At 33.1% G+C, this 18,352-nt stretch overlaps 3 protein-coding genes across 7 annotated transcripts; 1 reads left to right on the top strand and 2 right to left on the bottom strand.

Moving 5' to 3' along the window:
- Positions 1 to 1,898: 1,898 nt before the first annotated feature.
- Positions 1,899 to 10,256, bottom strand: LOC119633969 (protein croquemort). Of its 3 annotated transcripts, XM_038027828.1 has the most exons (7): positions 10,069 to 10,256; positions 9,891 to 10,006; positions 3,820 to 4,079; positions 3,448 to 3,750; positions 2,578 to 3,377; positions 2,425 to 2,515; positions 1,899 to 2,352 (listed from the first exon to the last, which is right to left on the bottom strand). In XM_038027828.1, exons 3-7 carry the CDS (start codon positions 3,946 to 3,948, stop codon positions 2,176 to 2,178), a joined length of 1,500 nt encoding a protein of 499 aa, XP_037883756.1. In that variant the 5' UTR covers positions 3,949 to 4,079; positions 9,891 to 10,006; positions 10,069 to 10,256; the 3' UTR covers positions 1,899 to 2,175. The 3 variants fall into 3 exon arrangements, with proteins under 3 accessions (XP_037883756.1, XP_037883755.1, XP_037883757.1); XM_038027827.1 differs by having other exon boundaries at positions 9,891 to 10,256; XM_038027829.1 differs by having other exon boundaries at positions 9,951 to 10,256.
- A 730-nt stretch (positions 10,257 to 10,986) lies between these two features.
- Positions 10,987 to 12,802, bottom strand: LOC119633728 (dnaJ homolog shv). The gene is made up of 4 exons (XM_038027427.1): positions 12,369 to 12,802; positions 11,765 to 12,259; positions 11,496 to 11,706; positions 10,987 to 11,433 (listed from the first exon to the last, which is right to left on the bottom strand). The coding sequence occupies exons 1-4, from the start codon at positions 12,669 to 12,671 to the stop codon at positions 11,378 to 11,380; spliced, it is 1,065 nt and encodes a 354-aa protein (XP_037883355.1). The 5' UTR covers positions 12,672 to 12,802; the 3' UTR covers positions 10,987 to 11,377.
- A 132-nt stretch (positions 12,803 to 12,934) lies between these two features.
- LOC119633726 lies at positions 12,935 to 18,155 on the top strand. 3 transcript variants are annotated; one of them, XM_038027424.1, is made up of 8 exons: positions 12,935 to 13,541; positions 14,323 to 14,460; positions 14,530 to 14,709; positions 16,090 to 16,283; positions 16,352 to 16,443; positions 16,498 to 16,896; positions 16,962 to 17,124; positions 17,198 to 18,155. In XM_038027424.1, the coding sequence occupies exons 1-8, from the start codon at positions 13,515 to 13,517 to the stop codon at positions 17,967 to 17,969; spliced, it is 1,965 nt and encodes a 654-aa protein (XP_037883352.1). In that variant the 5' UTR covers positions 12,935 to 13,514; the 3' UTR covers positions 17,970 to 18,155. The 3 variants fall into 3 exon arrangements, with proteins under 3 accessions (XP_037883352.1, XP_037883354.1, XP_037883353.1); XM_038027426.1 differs by having other exon boundaries at positions 17,185 to 17,714; XM_038027425.1 differs by lacking the exons at positions 14,323 to 14,460; positions 14,530 to 14,709.
- The last annotated feature ends 197 nt before the right edge of the window (positions 18,156 to 18,352 follow it).

The raw sequence follows: 18,352 nt of genomic DNA, 5'->3' as shown, positions 1-18,352 counted from the left end.
GTAATGAGTGAAAAATCAATTTTTTCTTCCCTTTCGGCAACAGAGTTGTTCTCAGTTTATGTTATATTGTAGGCGTGCCAAGTTGCGTGCAGGAACTTCGAATGTTTCTATTTCTTCTTCTTCTTCTATTTTGAAGCCGATAGTTTCATTTTTGTGACCACGGGAATGTTTATAACAGAGGGACAGACGAACATGCTTAAATTGATTCAAATATTGATGCTGATCGAGAATATAATAGTTTGTAGGATCTCTGAAGTTTTCTTCAGGGCGTTGGGAACGTTTTAACAAAGCGTCCCCAAAATTCATCATCCTTTGGTGAAGGGCATAAAAATGGCATTTTCGAGAGGCGTTACATTAATTCCAAACTATCTTGCAAGTTACCGTTGCTTGCCGTTTTGTCATGAAATATAAACAGACTATGAGTCAGAATATCGATAAGTTCTCAACAACTGTTACTTCAGACAGTTGTTGTTTTTTGTTTGGCGCGATAAATATAGTGCAGTACATTACGTGATTATCACTAGGTAAAGTGCTTCGACTAACCCGAGCAATAAGTGTGGAAGGAGCGCTATATTCATATGCCCATCGTTGTCTGTCTGAACAGCACTTGTTTCACGCGATAGCTTGACATTCTTCTGACTTTACTTAGGAAGTGCAATCTTTCGTGGGTACTCCTAAAAGAGGCTTTTTCAAAACAGAACCGGTTAACCATATTTTCATGGATTACTTTAAAAACATCCTTTTCAATACAAACGCTTTTTCCATAACCAAAAAAGACAACAGGGAAGCCGTTCTTCAAATTAATTCAACTTCCATTTTTTAAGGAAAGTATGTCTCTGTTTTGCAGACGGCAACAGGACGTGATTACTTAATCATTGCTAGCTTTTTGAAAATTCCGAAGGGCATCCATATAGAAATACAATACGAACTCAAGGAAGAGATGAAAAGTAAAATTTTTTATCATTTTCTTTAAGTCAAAAGTAGAATTTTGTATTATTTTGTTGAAATATGGGAGAACTATTTCGTCGACGATATGAATTTCGTTGACAATTTGCTTGATCAGACGGAAAATTTCAAAATTTAATTTATGAGTTAATGACTTCTATTTGGCGCAATCACAAATTTGTGAGTGCTTCTTAGACCTAAATGTATTCACGTTTTAATTTTTTAAAGATTTGAAACCAATTTGAATTATTTTAGTAGTAGCCTTCCCTACTAACCATCACATACGAGGCACGTTCAAAAAAAGATGATTTTTCATATTTTGTTGGCTATGTACATTGGATTTTCGTTTATTTTATTTATTTATTTTTTTTTTAAGTTGGTACACATGAGCCACACCCCGAGAAGAGCTTTTAGCTATACCAAAAAATGCTTCAAGAATTGGAAAAATCGTTGGCACAAGTATATTACATCTAGTGGACGTTGCTTTGAAGGAGACAAAATAGATATTGATGACTAAATCGATGTTTTTCGAGAAAACATTAACGTATCATTCATTTGAACATATCCCATATATGTAATACAACGGTTTGTTACCATAGCCCAACCTCACGTGGATGTGACAGACGCTTATGGACAATTTACATATGCAAAGGGCAAATAAAGCAAAATATTTTGATGGCTCTCCTTTTCAAAGGTTAAGAAAGACACAATGACACAATCACAGTTGACAGAGGACTAACTGAGTCCTCATCCATATATTGTGAAACCAAATACTCGTTTGTTTCGGTGACCTATAGTGGGTAAATGCGCACCATTGATTCTCCCTACCTGCATCAGAAGTTATTTATGACGCGATCTAATAAACGAATTCCTTCTTTTCTGTTGATAATTGGAAAAAAAAAGATTTTAAGCAAACTTTATTTATTATAAACAAAAACATTTAATGTTTTTTTTATTTTATCACATATCAAGAAGATTTTCAACGTTTTGGTAATAAATACAAATTAAAGTACCAAGGAAATAATTTATATTAAAAAAAAAAAAAACAAATTTCACTTAAGATGGCTGCTTGTACAGATACATTTTGGAACAAAACAATGGTGCCAGTGGGATAAAGTAATGAAATGAAAAACTAATTACTAATAATAATATAATTAATGAAAAATGATTTTGAATATAAAAAGTGAACAAAGACATTCTTAAAATATTATCGATATAATAGCGTATCGATTATTGCGTATTCACGGCATTATCGGCATTATCGGTTAAAATGGTTTCATCATCGTCTGGTATATGCTTCCATTTTTTCATAATAGTGAGAACAATACCAATAATTGAGAGTATAACGGCTAAGCAAATAAGAACTACCCCACCAATAACGCCGTACGAGTCAAGATTAACAGCCAACTGGAATGGAAATATAATTTTTAGTATTAGATATGTTTTTCTTAAATATTTTCTTCTTTTTTTCGGTTTTACTTTGGCTTTGCTGGCTAATTTCTCATCAAGTGTAGCAATTTCTTCGAACCAAAACATGGGCATCAAAAAATGTTGAACCCCACGATAAACACTGAAAGTAAAGTGTACATTTTTTAACTTAATGTTTTTTCATTGTTTTCACATTCGTCTTACTCAAAAGTATCATCCGGTGTTATCATCATATTAATTTGGATACGTGCTTTGACCTCTACCGGTATGCCTGTATTGGGCTCGATAGCCAATGTGAATTTATGTTTTTCAGGATCTGGTTTCATACCGGTCACCGCATTCGCGTAGAACTCATCAGCCAAATAAAAGTGAGGAAAAGATGCATAAATTGGTGCATTATGAAGGCATTTCTTGCAGTCCGCCACACCTCCTCTGGGGCATTCATCGATGCTCGCATCACAAAAACACTCCTGTTCGGGATAATATGCCCCAGAATCTAAAGTTGCATTTGTCCCCTCCCACGTGATTGCTTGTAAGCCGTACAGTTCGGTGGAGCCATTTCGTTTGAAATTCAAATAACGGCAAACATCTGTGATAAATACAGTTAACGACTCCTCGCTATCTAATTGCGGTGGGAACAAATCACCCGGAGTTCCTTTAATAGTATTACATGGTGATGAATAGAAATCACTCGTATTTTTGCCATTCCAATGCATTAATTGGCCCAAATTGTGAATGTTATCGACACCAGTGTGTATAGTGAAAAGTCCATCGTAGTCTAGGGATGCGTTGCGCTCGACCATCCAACCGAATCGCTTATAAGGTATATTAATTTTTGATGTATTAAATAGACTTAGAAAATCTATTAACTCGTCTTGGAAACCATCAAATATCCATTCCTTTACAGGTCTAGTGACATATAAATTTCCGCCCTCATGATTTAACATAAAATTTAGAACCTTTTTAATAATTTTACTTTTATTACGCATTTGATCCGCTACCGTCTAAATAACAAACGCAACATATTGCAATAGAATAGAAAGGAGAATTTAAATTTAAAGTATTATAGTATACCGCTGTTATGGGATGGGCAGTTGTTATCATATCCTCCAAGGTCCCGTTTGATTTCTCGGGAACAAAAAACCATGTACGTCTTTGATAGTATGAAACGGTATCATTGGAATAAAACGAAACATTTTCTTTCGAGTGTTTCTCTAGGAAAACATAAGGTCCCATTTCAACAAAATTTGGTTTAATATTCGCTTTTGTAATATCTTCCGGGTTAGTCCAATTAAATAAATAGAATACGAGATAAATGGGTATAGGTGCTTCTACCCAAGACTTGTAATTATCTGTGCCCACTTTAATGAGTAAATTCTGCGAGAGAAAAGTGAAGTACATTTCTTAAAAGACGATTTCTTAAAGAATTTTAAAGCTCGTACTTACGTTATGCACTAAAGAGACACTCCATTCCGGCCACATTACTACAAGTAATATACCGAAAATAGCGAGTATTGCGGCCGAGCTGAAAACCCAAACTTTTCTTTGGGTAACGCTACAACATTCACAGCACATGACGAAAAGGCTGAGTGGTTTTATTGACAGAATGTAAACGATAAAACGGAATGTCTTCGATTGACTTTAAGTATAAATTCGTTGGTTAATTTCATAAATGATTTGCAATAATTTCTTTACGGGAGCATTTCCTGAAAATTTACACAACAACGTAGACGAAAATTAAATGAAATATTTTCAGTCATTTGTTTGATATCTAAAATTCAAATTTAAATCACTTTAATTCGAAATTTTCGTATATATCGCACTTATGTTCAGTCTTTAGAGCCATTAGAATCATTGCGAATCACTTTTTGAATGGATTTAAGCTTGTCTGTCCGTCCAGTTTTGTTGAGTTTAACGCACAGACCGCAATTTATGAGAAATTTTGATGAAATTTCACACACCAACATGTTTTGGCTTAAGGACGAGCGTTTTTGAAAGTGATTCAGATCGACTTCTCCCCGTATAAAGCCTTTTTTTGCAAAGTCATTATGTGAATAAATAAATTAAATGAAGTGACGTAGGGTATTTAATAGTGAGCCATAACCCGCCTAGTGTTTTCACTTGTTTTCAACGTAAGGTTGAAATGGGCGAGCGGGCGAATTTTGAACTCATTAAGATATACCTTTGGGACCCTTTGAATACTTAAAACCCAATCCCTACTGACAATGCTGCTACTAGCAGCCCTTTCTCCAGAAAATTTTGTAATGTAACGCAAAATACACTCAAGGGCTGCCGGCATTTTGCGGCAGATTGGAAAAATTTGATGTCTTTGAGCGGGGACCTCGAAAGTTCAAATACCCGATTCACATCTAGTTCGTAATTTGCACAAAAGATGAGAAAAAGTAATTGGTATTGTTGGACGATACATTGAACCGAATGACTCGTGACATTTTTTTCCAATACCCCTTCAGCAGTCACTTATTCATACATCCAATATATAGTTACTTCATGAGCATAAAATTCGGGTAATAATCATGAAATGTCAAATCTTCATAGATCGGTATAATTTTTATGAAATATTGCATGCACATGTATGAAATCAGAAGCAAAAACTGATATAGATATATATATATATTGATATAACGATTAATGCAATAAATGTTTTATTCCGCATTGCTTAAGCGATACGTTTTCAACCGCGAATGGTTGATAAAATATTTTAAATGATTATATTAATATCTAGCCTTGATTTGGAAAATAATCGCAAATCTTCGCTTTCGTGTTATAAATTCATGTAGTAAACAGACGCAGGGCTAGAGGTGTGTCCTAAAGATTACAAGTAATGTTAATTGTTAGTTAACGATCTAATGATCGATAGCATGATTCGAACTATCAAGCGTTCAGTTTTTTCAATTGTAAAATGAATCAATTTATTGAATTACAGTGAGGAGATCAAATCACTTCGATTTTTTATGAATACCTCGATTAAATTGAAATGATTTGACATTATTTATAATACAACAATTATTATCGCGATTAACTTGGCTTGCGTTCTTTGCAAAAAATAAGTTGCTTTACGCAATTACCCGAATTTTGTACGGAAGGAGAAAATCACGTCACCCTAAACGTTTTCGAAAGAAAGGCAACTTTAACTAAAAGTGAATTGAATGCTTTACAAATATATATATTAAAAAAAAAAAAAAAAAACAACAAAATATTTGATAACAATATGTTATTGATTAGTTAAGCGGGAAACATAACACGCGCCTTAAAGTACGGTAAAGATTGATATATGCAAAAATTTCGAAGTTTATTATCAGTCGCTGGATGAAATATTCATTTCGTCATAGTATTCATAACACTTGATCTTAAAGTATTCGTAAGGAACTAGTGGGTCTTCCTGAATGCTTGTGCATTATAGGAAAGCGTGTAGGCCCCGTGAACTCGATAATAAAACAGTTCGCTTTCGATTGACTTTTATACCTTATAACATTTGTGGCACAAGGGTTCATTAACGCTAGATTTAAAGAAATTCATCAATTTGACGGATCGCAAAACTGAAAATAGAAAGCTGAAGTTTGGCATAAACATTCCTTGATAGATTAAGGGTACTAGATCAAGAAAGGAACGGGCTCTGTTGGTAGATAAATCTACAATGCAAGAGAAAGCACCGAAAACACACGACAATTTTTATGGATATTTTCGTTTACAACTTTCGATTTCATGGAGATATTTTCAAGGATCTCGGCGCAGAAAAGCAACGAAAAAAAATAACAAAAACTGGAAATACGGGATTAGTAGTCAGTGTATAGACAAGCAAAATTAAAGTGGAAATTCTATTGTTATTATAAATTTGGCCAAAGATTAAATTTTAAGCCTAAAGTCTTAACGCACCAGCGTCTAATGCTGTCGGCTTTATTAAAAAACTCTACGACATTTGAGATTTGAACCCACGATCATTGGAAATTATAAACTGTCGAACTGCCTATTAAGAAAAGAAGAGTTGAACAATTTAAATAAACAATTTAATTCAATTTATTAAACTTTTTGACCCAAATCGGACAATCCGTTCGTTTATGCGTTTAAAACTAAATGTTTCGATTTTCTTCCATGCGACTTTCTGATAACTTGCGCTAGAATTTGAAACGAACAGTAACAATTTAATATCAACAAATAAATAAAAATTGCTTATATAGTTGACTATGCATTGCATTTATACTCCTAATTAACAAAAATTTGAGAATCTTAAATTTGTAAAGACAATTAAGAAACTTATATTCGAAGAATGTTAAATACCCATACTCTACAATAATGAGTGGGCGCATTCGGTTTTTCTCATGTTTATACTGGTACTGCAGGATCGCTAGCAGAATACACAAGTTATTTTTGACAATGAACAAAAACCACATTTCTATGCCTTTGAAGAAGTGAGATGTATCTTCACTTTACGTGACACTGTTGACTTATCACTGATTTTCATTACCAGCCAAACTTAAGGGTGATAGCTTTCTGTTTTCGCCTAGGAAAATGCTTACAATACATATTACACAGACGGACCGGTGGACTTGGTTAAATCGATTCTTAATTTGATGCTGATCAAGAATATATATACTCTGTGGGATCTCTGAAGCTTTTTTCGGTTTGTTGAATATATCCCTTGTCCTTCGGTGATGGCTACAAAAGTACGTTGAAAATTTCAATCGGATGGAATTGTTTCCGGACAGCCCGTAAATATAAATCAAAAAAAAAAAAAACTCCAATTCTTAGTGTTTTATAATGAAAAGCGAGTCAAAGATTTTCTGTATTTACTTTGGATCATTAAGGTCTATTTTTCGCACTCCTTCCCATATAACGTTATATAGTTCTTTGTAAGATAACAATGGAAGCGGGTGAAGAATTGTATTTGAAAAAATGCTTTAGAATGTTTAACAGTCGGCATACTAAGTCCACTATAACGTAAATACTTGTTTTTTTTTTTCAAATAATTACTTTAAAATATCGAGATATGTGTGAGGGATGATCATAGTAAATTTTACTAATGTATAGATTGTGTCGAAAAAATAATTAATCATGAAATTTATACCTAACACGAACCTAATATGACACAGATTACAGGTAATGCATGTCGCAGTAAATACTTTTGAATAGATTAAACTGAGCCTATTGCAATTCGGATCAGATAAAAACAACTTATTCTACAACAGATCTGACTAAAGTTATGCGTAACTGTTTTTGGCAATAGTGGGGTTTCTGAATTCGTTGCACATTCGAGTTCAGCAAAGCCTAAAAATCTTTTCTCAATTGCATATTAATTGGTTTGTCATGTAAATTTTTGCTTATAACGAAATGCGATATCGTCTTCTCTTTGTTTGTCGTTTTGTTTACAAAATTGTGATTCTTAAGCAATTTCTCCTTTTTTTTTTTTTTGTTATTATTAAAACGTTTAAACCGTCGTTTTCTTGTTTGTTTGTTTATGAAAGATCCAAAAAAAAAAATAAAACAAATAAAATAAAGAATTCACACGGAAGAGCAATTAACTTAACCGATTTGTTGCGGGCTTTTTTAGGTTGCCAAAGTTTATATTTCACTGTTAATTTTAAAACCACTTTCATAACGAAACAAAAGCAAATATCAATTTTTTAATAAATAAATCCTTAAAATATTAAGTCCATATACAAATAGAATAGAAAACAATGAAAGACAAATATATAAGAATCCAACATTTATTTACATACTTTTATAACATCTTCGAATCTGTTTAAAATTTAAAAAAAATGTTTACCGAACGATACGAAGCTCGTAAGTAGACTGATCGCAGAACGTTTAAAGTACTTATCGCTCAGAAGTGTGTTTTTGTTAAACATATTTTATACCAAGTAGTGGCTTATCTTCTTTATAAAAGTATTTGTACTTTATCATAAGAGAAAGTTTGTGCATACTTTATATTAACTAGGGTAAGCGTCCGATCTTAGGCACTCTAAAAATTTGCATTTATGTAACCAAGGGGATCCGTATACGAATTTCATCATTATTCTTACAATGTCCAGAAAGTCGCATCTAAAAAACTAAAAAGAGGTATGTACCTAATTGCTAAGCATTTTACACTTTTTCTAATCGAATTCATCCAGGAGGTCTGTACGTTCATTTCCTGTCCATATTTATTATCCTATTATATCTTACACCGTATCTTTTGGATATATAAAACACTTTGAAGAACTTGTAATAGACCCATTGCTTTTATTATACCGATCGAATTATGGTTGTCAGTCCGTCAGTCCATCTTGTATTCTTCTTCTAACCTACAGCTATTTTTGACAGCGGCGAACGCTATTCACATTGGACCACATTGATGCCTCATTTTGAAAAGTTTTTGTATGAGCAACTGTATTAAGCGAAATGGTATAGGGTATTTAATATTGGGCCGTGGCTTTAGTATTTTTACTTGTTTAATATTTCGGTAATTTGCGAGATTTTAACTGATTGCACACTTCACATGATGGGGGTGATGATATATTTTCTCTTAAGGAAAAAACAACGCTCGTTTACTAAGGTTTCAATAGACAGGCAAATACTACCGTATAAGTCGAATTTGCTATTCACGCTGATCGTACTGCATGGGTTCTCCGATAGACATTTGTATGGATTACAAGCATTCGCCATATCTTGGTGTATATAAAAAATGCCTGTCGTAATATCTACACAGCAACAGAAATTTTTCGTCACTATACCACGTATTTAAAATGTTCATTAGTTCAATGAATGTCTCTCTAACATTTATTAAATATAAGCGATAAGTGATCTTAAACTTTCTTCAACTGTTAACTTAAACGTATTCTTAAGCCTCCTCTACAACTATCTAAGAGGTCTTGAAAAATTGTGGGAAACGATGTACTATACATAAATGAATCAAATCAATCTCCAGTTTATTTTGCAATCAAACATCGCAGCCAAGTGGCTATCAAATTATTCCAATTAAGCCATATATATGCAGTTTCTTCTTTGTATTGTAAGTGTCCAAAATTTGGACTAATGCTTACGTAAATTCATGTTTGAACAACTGTACTCCAAAACTGTGTCCAACTATTTTCTTAGATAAGTCACTGCAATATTAAGTAAAAATTAATTTTAAGTCTATTCGGTGTATACATTTGATTATGAAATTACTGAAAAAGTATTTAATATATATAAAGGCTTTGTTATAATCTGAATAAAAGGTTAAAAAACACTTAATGCAATTTGTTATCATACGCAATGAATTTTATTGAGTCATTTAAGAAGATAAGTCGGTTTAAGTACAAGTCTTAAAATGAGCTTAAGGTTCGATGAGTAATTTTCTTATTTAAGAAAATCATTGTTTTGTTCATAGCAAGCAACGAAAGATTAGCAAACGGATATATGAATGAAACTTGGGAAGAGAGGGAAACTAGTTTTAATATTATATACCATGACAACAACTGTTAAGACTTTAACATATAATTAAATAAAACATCCAAATCTAAAGTAACCAACTTACTTACCGTATTATATAAGCGAAAAAAACAAGCAGTCTACTTAAATATAAGATTATTGGTAATAACCTTGACTTATTCGCCGATACAGATGGTAACCTAAATTCTTGTTGTTGCGTGTTTTGCTAGAAAAGTTACGTTTTAAAATTATTCATTATTTAACAACTTAGCACTAACGGATTAATACTTTGTACGGTAATTAGGCAAAAAAAGGCACTTTGCACTACTCAAGAATGACTTTATTATTAAACATTTCTTTCAATAATTTCAAGTTTTTCTTAGCAATAATCACTTAATTTAACAATCGCTGTAACCGCTGAATATCTATGCCCGCCCGATTTACTTCACAGAATAAAAAAAAAATGACAATATTATAATGAAACACATCTGTAATTATACAACCGAAACAGCTGATTCTTAAACATACGTTTATTTTTCACTAAAAAATGTGTGAAACGTTTACTGAGAATAGAACTCAATTTATGGGAGTAAAATTTACTTTGCAGTGCTTTTCTTATGGGTGCCAAAAAACTGCTGCTGAGAATAAAATTCTTTTTCTCAGAAAAAAAAGACATTCTTCGCATCGTCTTAGCAAAAATCTACGTACAGGATCAGCTGCTGTCTATTGTATATGTATACGAAAGCTTTTAGATATAAAATGTACGCACGAAATCGTAAGTGCTGTCAAATTTTAAATATTTGAGAATTAATTAAAAATAAAGACAAATATGAAAACATAACCTTAAAAAACCCTTTTTTTAAATTATTTGATTGGCAAATTTTAAAATAGTCGGTAGTAAAATGATGGGTTTGTTCTTTAAAATTACACAATTATACGATCTTAATTATAGAAAGTGCTTAATTATTTTTCTGCAACACAATTTCAGTCATGTCCCAGTAAAGACATACATACAAACGAAACCTCAATCTCCGTACCTTCCTTTCACTTGAATTTTACAATTTGTCACGCTTATATGTCCAGATTGTTAATATGTAACTCCTGTGTGAGATTTTGTCCTATTAAATATTATTATGGCACGATTTTTATTACTTTTACGTTTTCCTTTCAGTTTTATTTTTATTTTCTTGCAAGTTTTTCGTATGACAAATTTTATTTAAAATTTATCTTTCTTCACATACTTCAGAAATATTAATTTACGAATGGGAAGTTTCTGTATATTTATACATCGACAATGCTTTAAGTTTTACTAAAAACTTTTCTAAATTTGCACGTTTTATATTTGTGTCTCTTTCAAAAATATTCTAAAATTTTTTAATGATACTTTTAAATAATTTCGAAAGCTAAAATAGGGCATAAAGTGGAGAATCTCTTGACGGACTATTCCAAGCTAAAGAAACGTTCTTTATAACAAGAATTGTCGCAAATAATCGCTTGGAGGAAACTGATCCACATTACATATAAAATTTATACTAAAGTCTTCATGCATGTCAGCATTGAGCTACAGATCTTCGCGTAGGCAATTTTAAGATACTTTTCACAGTCCATTGTAAATACGATTCGCTGAGTTTTGCCCTAAGATGCTTTTGATTTCTGTAAAATATTCACATGTTAGATAACTTTGCTTTCTTCTTGTTAGATGTTGAAATACGTACGTTCTTTTTCCATCTCATTCAAGCTTTTCTTAGGAAAATCTACATCAAATGTTATGTGTAAGTTTCCGTGTAAGTTGTTGTTCTCATAGTTGGGCATTCCTTCGCCTTTTTTAACTATGCGTGCCCCAGGCCAGGTAATCTTTTCTCTAGTTACGGTAACCTTGTGACCGTCTAAGTGAGTTACATCCATTGTAAATCCAACTAGAGCGTCCTAAAGGAATAGTTAACTAAGTATCTATCAAATTGATTCAATTGAGGGAAGTGATTACCTGTAAACTTATAGTAACGTTAGTATAAAGATCATCACCTTTACGATGAAAACGTTGGTGGGGTGTTTGCAAAATTTTTATTATTAAGTCGCCGGGGTCACCATCCATATGCGGTTCACCTTCCGCTACAAAACGCGTCTCTTGCCCATCAATCATACCAGCCTCAATTTCAATTTCGAGTGTCCTCTCCTCATTAACCAACATTACATTAGGACACTCGTCGCACACTGTTTGTTGTATCATTTGAAAGCGTCCCGGTCCTAAATTACGAGTAACCATTTCTTGTCGGCAATTACATTTACGTGTACCGGACGCTGGTTTTAAAACCGGTTTATTTCTAACAATTTCCACGAAATTACCCGAATATAATTCTTCCAAAGTAACGTACATATTCATAACGATGTTAGCACCTTTAGGTGTATCGTGTTGTTGGTGGTCTCCATTGCCAAAATGAAAACCAAAATCACCGAAGAAACTGGCAAACGGATCGGCATTCTAAATTGAATAGAATCTAAAATTAATATTCATATTAAGGTGTAGCTTAGTTTAAAAACATAAAATCAACTAAACATTTTTGCATTTACAGAGAAGCTAATATCCTTACATTATCGGCACCATCTTTTTTTACACATTCTTCGCCACAACGATCATAATTTTTACGTTTATCAGGATCGGACAAGACTTCGTAAGCAGCTCCTAAGTCTTGAAACTTGACAGAGGCATCCGGATCATGTTTGTTCTTATCAGGATGTAATTCTTTAGCCAATTTTCTATATGCTTTCTTGATTTCATTGGTTGAGGCGCCTTTTCGTATATTCAGTATTTTATAAAAGTCTCTACCAGCCAAAGCCGTTTCGAATAGACAGACGATAATTTGTACAATAATAATTAATAGTAAGAACTTCATTTTTTTATTGGCGTCGATTATGGGCACGTTTCGAATGTGGTTTTTTTTTTTTGCCTTCAAAAAGTTTTGAAAGATTATCTACAATTTTTTTAATATATCATTTAGAAGAGATAATGAAACTGAATATTATACTTTTCTTTTATAAAATTGATTGTAAGCGTGTTTAGCTTTGATTGGTTAACTTCTTCTTCTGCTTTTCTTCATACATCAAACAATCACTGTCAATAGGTAACTTCCAATGAAATGCAACAGCTGTTCAGAAAATAAATTATAATTTCCCCCTGACTTACAACTTCATATATACGGCTTTTTTTAAATCTACCGTTATATTCTACTCTCTTTTTAACTTTTGAGAGAGCGAATCTGAAGTCGTGAATATTTTATAAACAAAAAATAATCTCTGCGCACTGTTAGCAACATTTTGTTTGCTTTGTGTTTTTATTTACATGTCTTTTTGAGAGTAAAATTTTGCTTTGCTGCATCTTCTTATCAAGGTCTTTTCGAGAGTAAAAAAAAAGGGAAATTATTTGATATCATTATTTTTCATATCCCGGTTTCATCAGTAGGTAAAGGAAATAAAGGAAGTAAAGGAATTTTCACATCGTTATAGACGTTATACACATTTAGTGAAATGAAATAAAGTTTGCTTTTTTATTTCATTATATCAATACATAAAAAAACAGGATATTAAAACCAATTTAAACTAAGCAAAAATTTCAATAGCAATTCATTTATTGAGAGGATAGACAAAAGCGAATAAGATTATTGTTGGTATTTAATTTTCTTAGAAGAATTTATAGTGTTAACATTATCAAAAAAACTTTTGTAAAAAAATTATTATGTATGGATTCTAAAATTGTTAATATAGAGGTATGTAAAAGAAATAATTGTTCTTTCCGTTAATTTTTATAATTTTATGTATAGAATTTTTTTTTTATTTTTCCCTTTCTTTATACTTAACGTGCATGTTATCGATTTTTCTTTGCTCTGCATACGTTCCCACTCTGAAATTGTGTTAAGCATGTATGCGTATGCGTGACTGTGTGTTTGTCTCATATATTTTTGCTTATTGGTCAAATACCGTATACTGTTTTTGTTATTCTCTACCCATTGACCCTAAAATGTAAAAAATTACAGTTCATGTGTGCTATTGATCATTTAGTACACGGCATGTTGCAAGTCACAAGTCAGTCACATGGTGTTTCCGCGTTTTGAGGACAATTGCATGTTTTTAACTATCATATACGCTACGCCATTCTAATATGCGTTTTTTCCTTTATTTTTTTTGCAATTCGTCTATAAATTAGCATTGCGTTAAAGTGTTAGCATGTCAGCAATTGCGGTGTTTGACACATTTCCCATTCCTTTTTCTTTTTTTTTAGATGAAACTTTTGCCTTTTCATGGCTAGGAACTTTCACCCTTTTTATTTCTTTTTTTAATATGCACGTATGTACATGTGCATGCCTTGTCGTTAGCTTGTATTGTGATTTCCGGCATTTAAATATCACTGACAAATTTATTAGCACCTCGTATCCGTTTGTTCCGTTTGTACATTTATGTGTGTGACAATTTAATTTTAAAGAATTAAATTGACTTTTTGCTTTTATTTATATATACACATATTTATATATATATATATGTATTTTGCAGATTTTAGTTATCTATTTTTTATTACTGATCCCTTGGCCTCAAACCCAAGTTATAAAATTTTTATGCTCCAAAGATAGCAGTCGTTTAGTACGCAAGATAGTTCGTTCAAAATGGACTCCAATTTTAGATAAATATCAGGTTTGTATAAGAGAACATTGTTTTTGTAAACGATTATGAAAATTTTTAAAGGACATTTTTAAATTATAGGTTAAGCTTCCTTTGGAATGTCCTTTGCATCCCTTACGCGATCTATTTGCACCGCGACAAGATGCCAAAAAACGTGATAGACCCACACAGTGGACGTGTCGTTTGTGTGGCAAAAGTTTCTATCAAGAGAAATTTTTGGATTTACACTTTGAGAGCCGACATAAAACAACGATAAATGAGGTAAAGAAAAAAATTTACATTCGCGTCGGCTGCTCACTCACCACACTATGCACATGCCATTTCCAAAATTTTCAAAAAAATGTTTCCCTTTAACTTTAGAAGCATTTGTTTCCATCAAACCTTAATTTCTTTTTTTTTTTTTATAACGCATGAGGAATGTTATAATTAATTTTTGGTTAATTTTTTTTTAAATGCAAGAAATACTCTTGAGAGCCTACAACACTTGTGATAAAAGATTTCACTAAGTTTGTGGGGATGTATGCAAGTCCCAGAGGGACTGAAGATAGGCCCAACTTTTAGCATACCAATCGGTTGCGAATCACTTTCTGGGTCATTCTTTGGAACGATTTATGCTTTTCTCTACGTCTGTCCGTCTAATTTTCTTGTGCTTGACCTACAGGTCGCAATTTCTGAGATATGTTGATAGAACTTGGTACATCGACATCTTTTTGAGTTAAGGAAGAACGCTATTGCAAACGGTTCGAATGAGACCACTTTTTCGACTACTTCCCATAGAAAGCCTAGTTTTGAAAGGTCGTTATACGAATACTTGCAGTATGATGTAGGATATTTAATGATACGCGGTAGCTCGTTAAAGGGTTTTGTTTTTTGTGTTAATTAACTTATTTTCTGGATTAAATCTTATTAATATTTATATCTAGGAAATTTTTACGTATAATCTTTTTAAAATATCCTGGCAGGTGCTAAGTATCTCGATTTGTATCAAAATATTAATCTGAGCTATGGATCAATTCAATCTAATCTACAATACAACAGACGATTACCTTTTTATATCCACCGTAAGTGGATGAGGGTATATTCATATTTTGTGTCGAAGCGTTTGCAAGACCTTGAGTTCAAGCTTTAAAAACTCTTTAACTTTTTATGTACACACATGTATATATTCCTACCAAATTTTGAATCGATCTAAGCATGTCTTTCGCTATAAGGTCTGTGTCGAAAGTACTCTTACTCCAAGTCCAAGCAAGGCGGTATTGAAAACGGACCAAATCAGTCAAAGGACACAGTTACGTTTCCAAAAGTGAAAAATTGTGGTTTCTGCTTACGGGTCTTAAACTGCAACAGACACAACGATAAAAATTTCCTCATTTATTCTATACACTGTCGGACCTCAAAAGTAGGTGAAACACAAGAGACAAGACAGACAGACACGCTTACTTCGATTTGGAAAGTGATCTTGAATCGATTGGTATGATAAAGGCGGATGTACCTCAAGTCCTTCTGGACTGCATACATTCGCACAGGACTTAATATTCCCCTTGTTCCATAAATAATGTAGGGTTTAAAATCTACCTTAGATTATTTATATGCAAACGTTAAAATTCAAAATCAAAAATGTTTTTTTAATTTTTTTTCAAGGCTGAAGATGCCGTTTGTTTGGCGGAATTTTGCGATATAATGCGTTGCGAGGTTTTTCAGACAGAAGAGTCGTCTAGCTTGAAAGTAGGCGATCAGCACATAAGCACTGACATAGAAGTATGGGGCGATTCATTTGGTCAAAATTCAGCATTAGCTAAAGCGAATCTAGCCTATTTAAGTATATTACCATTAAGGTTAGATTTATTCTAAGAGGAAACAAAAAAAAAAAAAGCAATCAAAACTAATATTAAGTAAATTATAGAACTTCCTCCATTGGTGCGTCACGAGCGGCTAGAGTACAAAATCGTCAATTATGTCAGGAACAAATTGGCCAAAAAAAATTTCAACAGACTGGTAAGTAATTCTAAAGAATAAAATAAAGCTTTAACTATTCTTTGGCATTTACAGATAATCAGAACACCAACGAGAATTCATTTGTATATAACGGAAAACCATCGCAGCAAAGACACTATCCGACTGATAGTATGACGTCTTCAGCTACATCTCATAAGCATTCTACTGCAGCGACAAAAACAATTAGGAAAAATCACTCTGAGTCACCGGATAGCGGTGCGAAAAATTCGAACCCGGGAAAAGGAAATAACGATAGTTCCGAAGCCTTTAACAATACGGGAGAAGATAATAACCAAACTCTCAATGATGAAGTGAACGGTATGCAAAAAGTTAGAGCTGATTGTAAAGTGGAAGAACTAAGTGAATTGAGAACGAAATGTGAATATCTGGTAAGAAGTTGTATCGGTGGTCTTATTTTACAAATGATCGATCAATCATTTAAGGAAATGGAAGGTTAGTACCTTGAAAATTTGTTTATGTTTTCTTTTTTTGCTTTTGTTTATTATTGCAATCTGCAGATGAAATGAATAAAGCAGTTTGTTGGTATTTAACTTGTGAGCGTTATTGGGAGGATGGACCCTTAGAACCACGTGCCTTTCCTTGGGGTCTAATACTTATTTTAGTATTCGTTTTATCCACGGGAATTTGTTTTTGTTACTACATTATATGGATATTATTTGAGTAAGTTATTGCAGATTTATTGTGGTTTTGTTTTTTAAGAAAATCTTTATCAAAACCAAGTTATTTGTTTCAGTTCCGAAGAGACGACAATCAATGCCGCCAATCATCAGCAAGTATACCTCAGCAGCACCTACCCACCACAGCCACCGCCGCAGAGCGCACAACCCCACACGCAAGAACTATACCATTACCAAGAGTTTCCCACTACAGGCATTCATCATGGTATGACGAGCGACGGGCCTCCGAACACTACCCAATTCTACTATCAACAGCAGCAACAACAAACACAGGCACAGATGGGGCACGATATATACCCCGAACCAGTGCTATACGATTATCGCCACAGTCCTCGACGTTACATAGGCGATCAGCGTCGGCCGGGTACCCCTACGGTTACAATGTCGGCCGGCGTAGGCGTTGGACAGACACCGCTGCGTCATCAGCCGACCACGAGCCTGGCGTACCAACAGGACATTTTAGACCGACGCGACTATATAAATAGACCTATAGCTACCACTGCTGTAACCAGTGTTAATAGCGTTACAAATATAGGACCAAATGCAGCATCTCTAGCTACGCATCATCACTCGCAACAATTGGACTGTGATAGCTCATTGTTGGCTGGTATTAGTGGTGCTACCGCAGCAGGAGGTGTAAAACATTATAATACTATACCTCGCCCCCTGGAATCACGTCAACGTTATGTAAGCGGTTCACAACAATCATTACGCGCCTCCTCGTCCACACACGAGATCATACAAAATGAAGTTGGGCACAATGAACACTACATTTATGTAACCTATCCGCCGGATTTAAAAAAATGTTTCTTTGAAAAATATGAATGAGTTTAAATTATTATGTTTTTCATATTTAAAAAAATTATGTTTCTCTAAGAACACAAATATATTTGTAAAACACAAAAAAAAAAAAAAAAAATATTCTAATATAAACCAAAGATTATCATTGGCAAGAAATATAAAATGAAAGTCCTAAACACTCGTATATGAATGAATCGAATCTTTGTTGGTAGATACTGCAGAGCAATTTTTCTTATTTTCCTACTTTTTCTCACGTTATCTCGCTCCCCTGTTTTTCTATAGCAATACAATTAATAAGAACTTAAAAATATTAGAGCCAAAGTAACTTGAAGCTTGTATTAATAATCTCATTAAGAGCAGAAATTTGTACTTAAGATGTCAAAGAATGGAAAAACATTTTTTTTAAATAA

The sequence above is a fragment of the Glossina fuscipes genome, unplaced genomic scaffold (assembly GCF_014805625.2).
Source record: "Glossina fuscipes isolate IAEA_lab_2018 unplaced genomic scaffold, Yale_Gfus_2 2, whole genome shotgun sequence".
Taxonomy (NCBI): Eukaryota; Metazoa; Arthropoda; class Insecta; order Diptera; family Glossinidae; genus Glossina; species Glossina fuscipes.
Note: the sequence above shows the minus strand (reverse complement) of the source record. Positions and strands in the feature narration are given on the sequence as shown.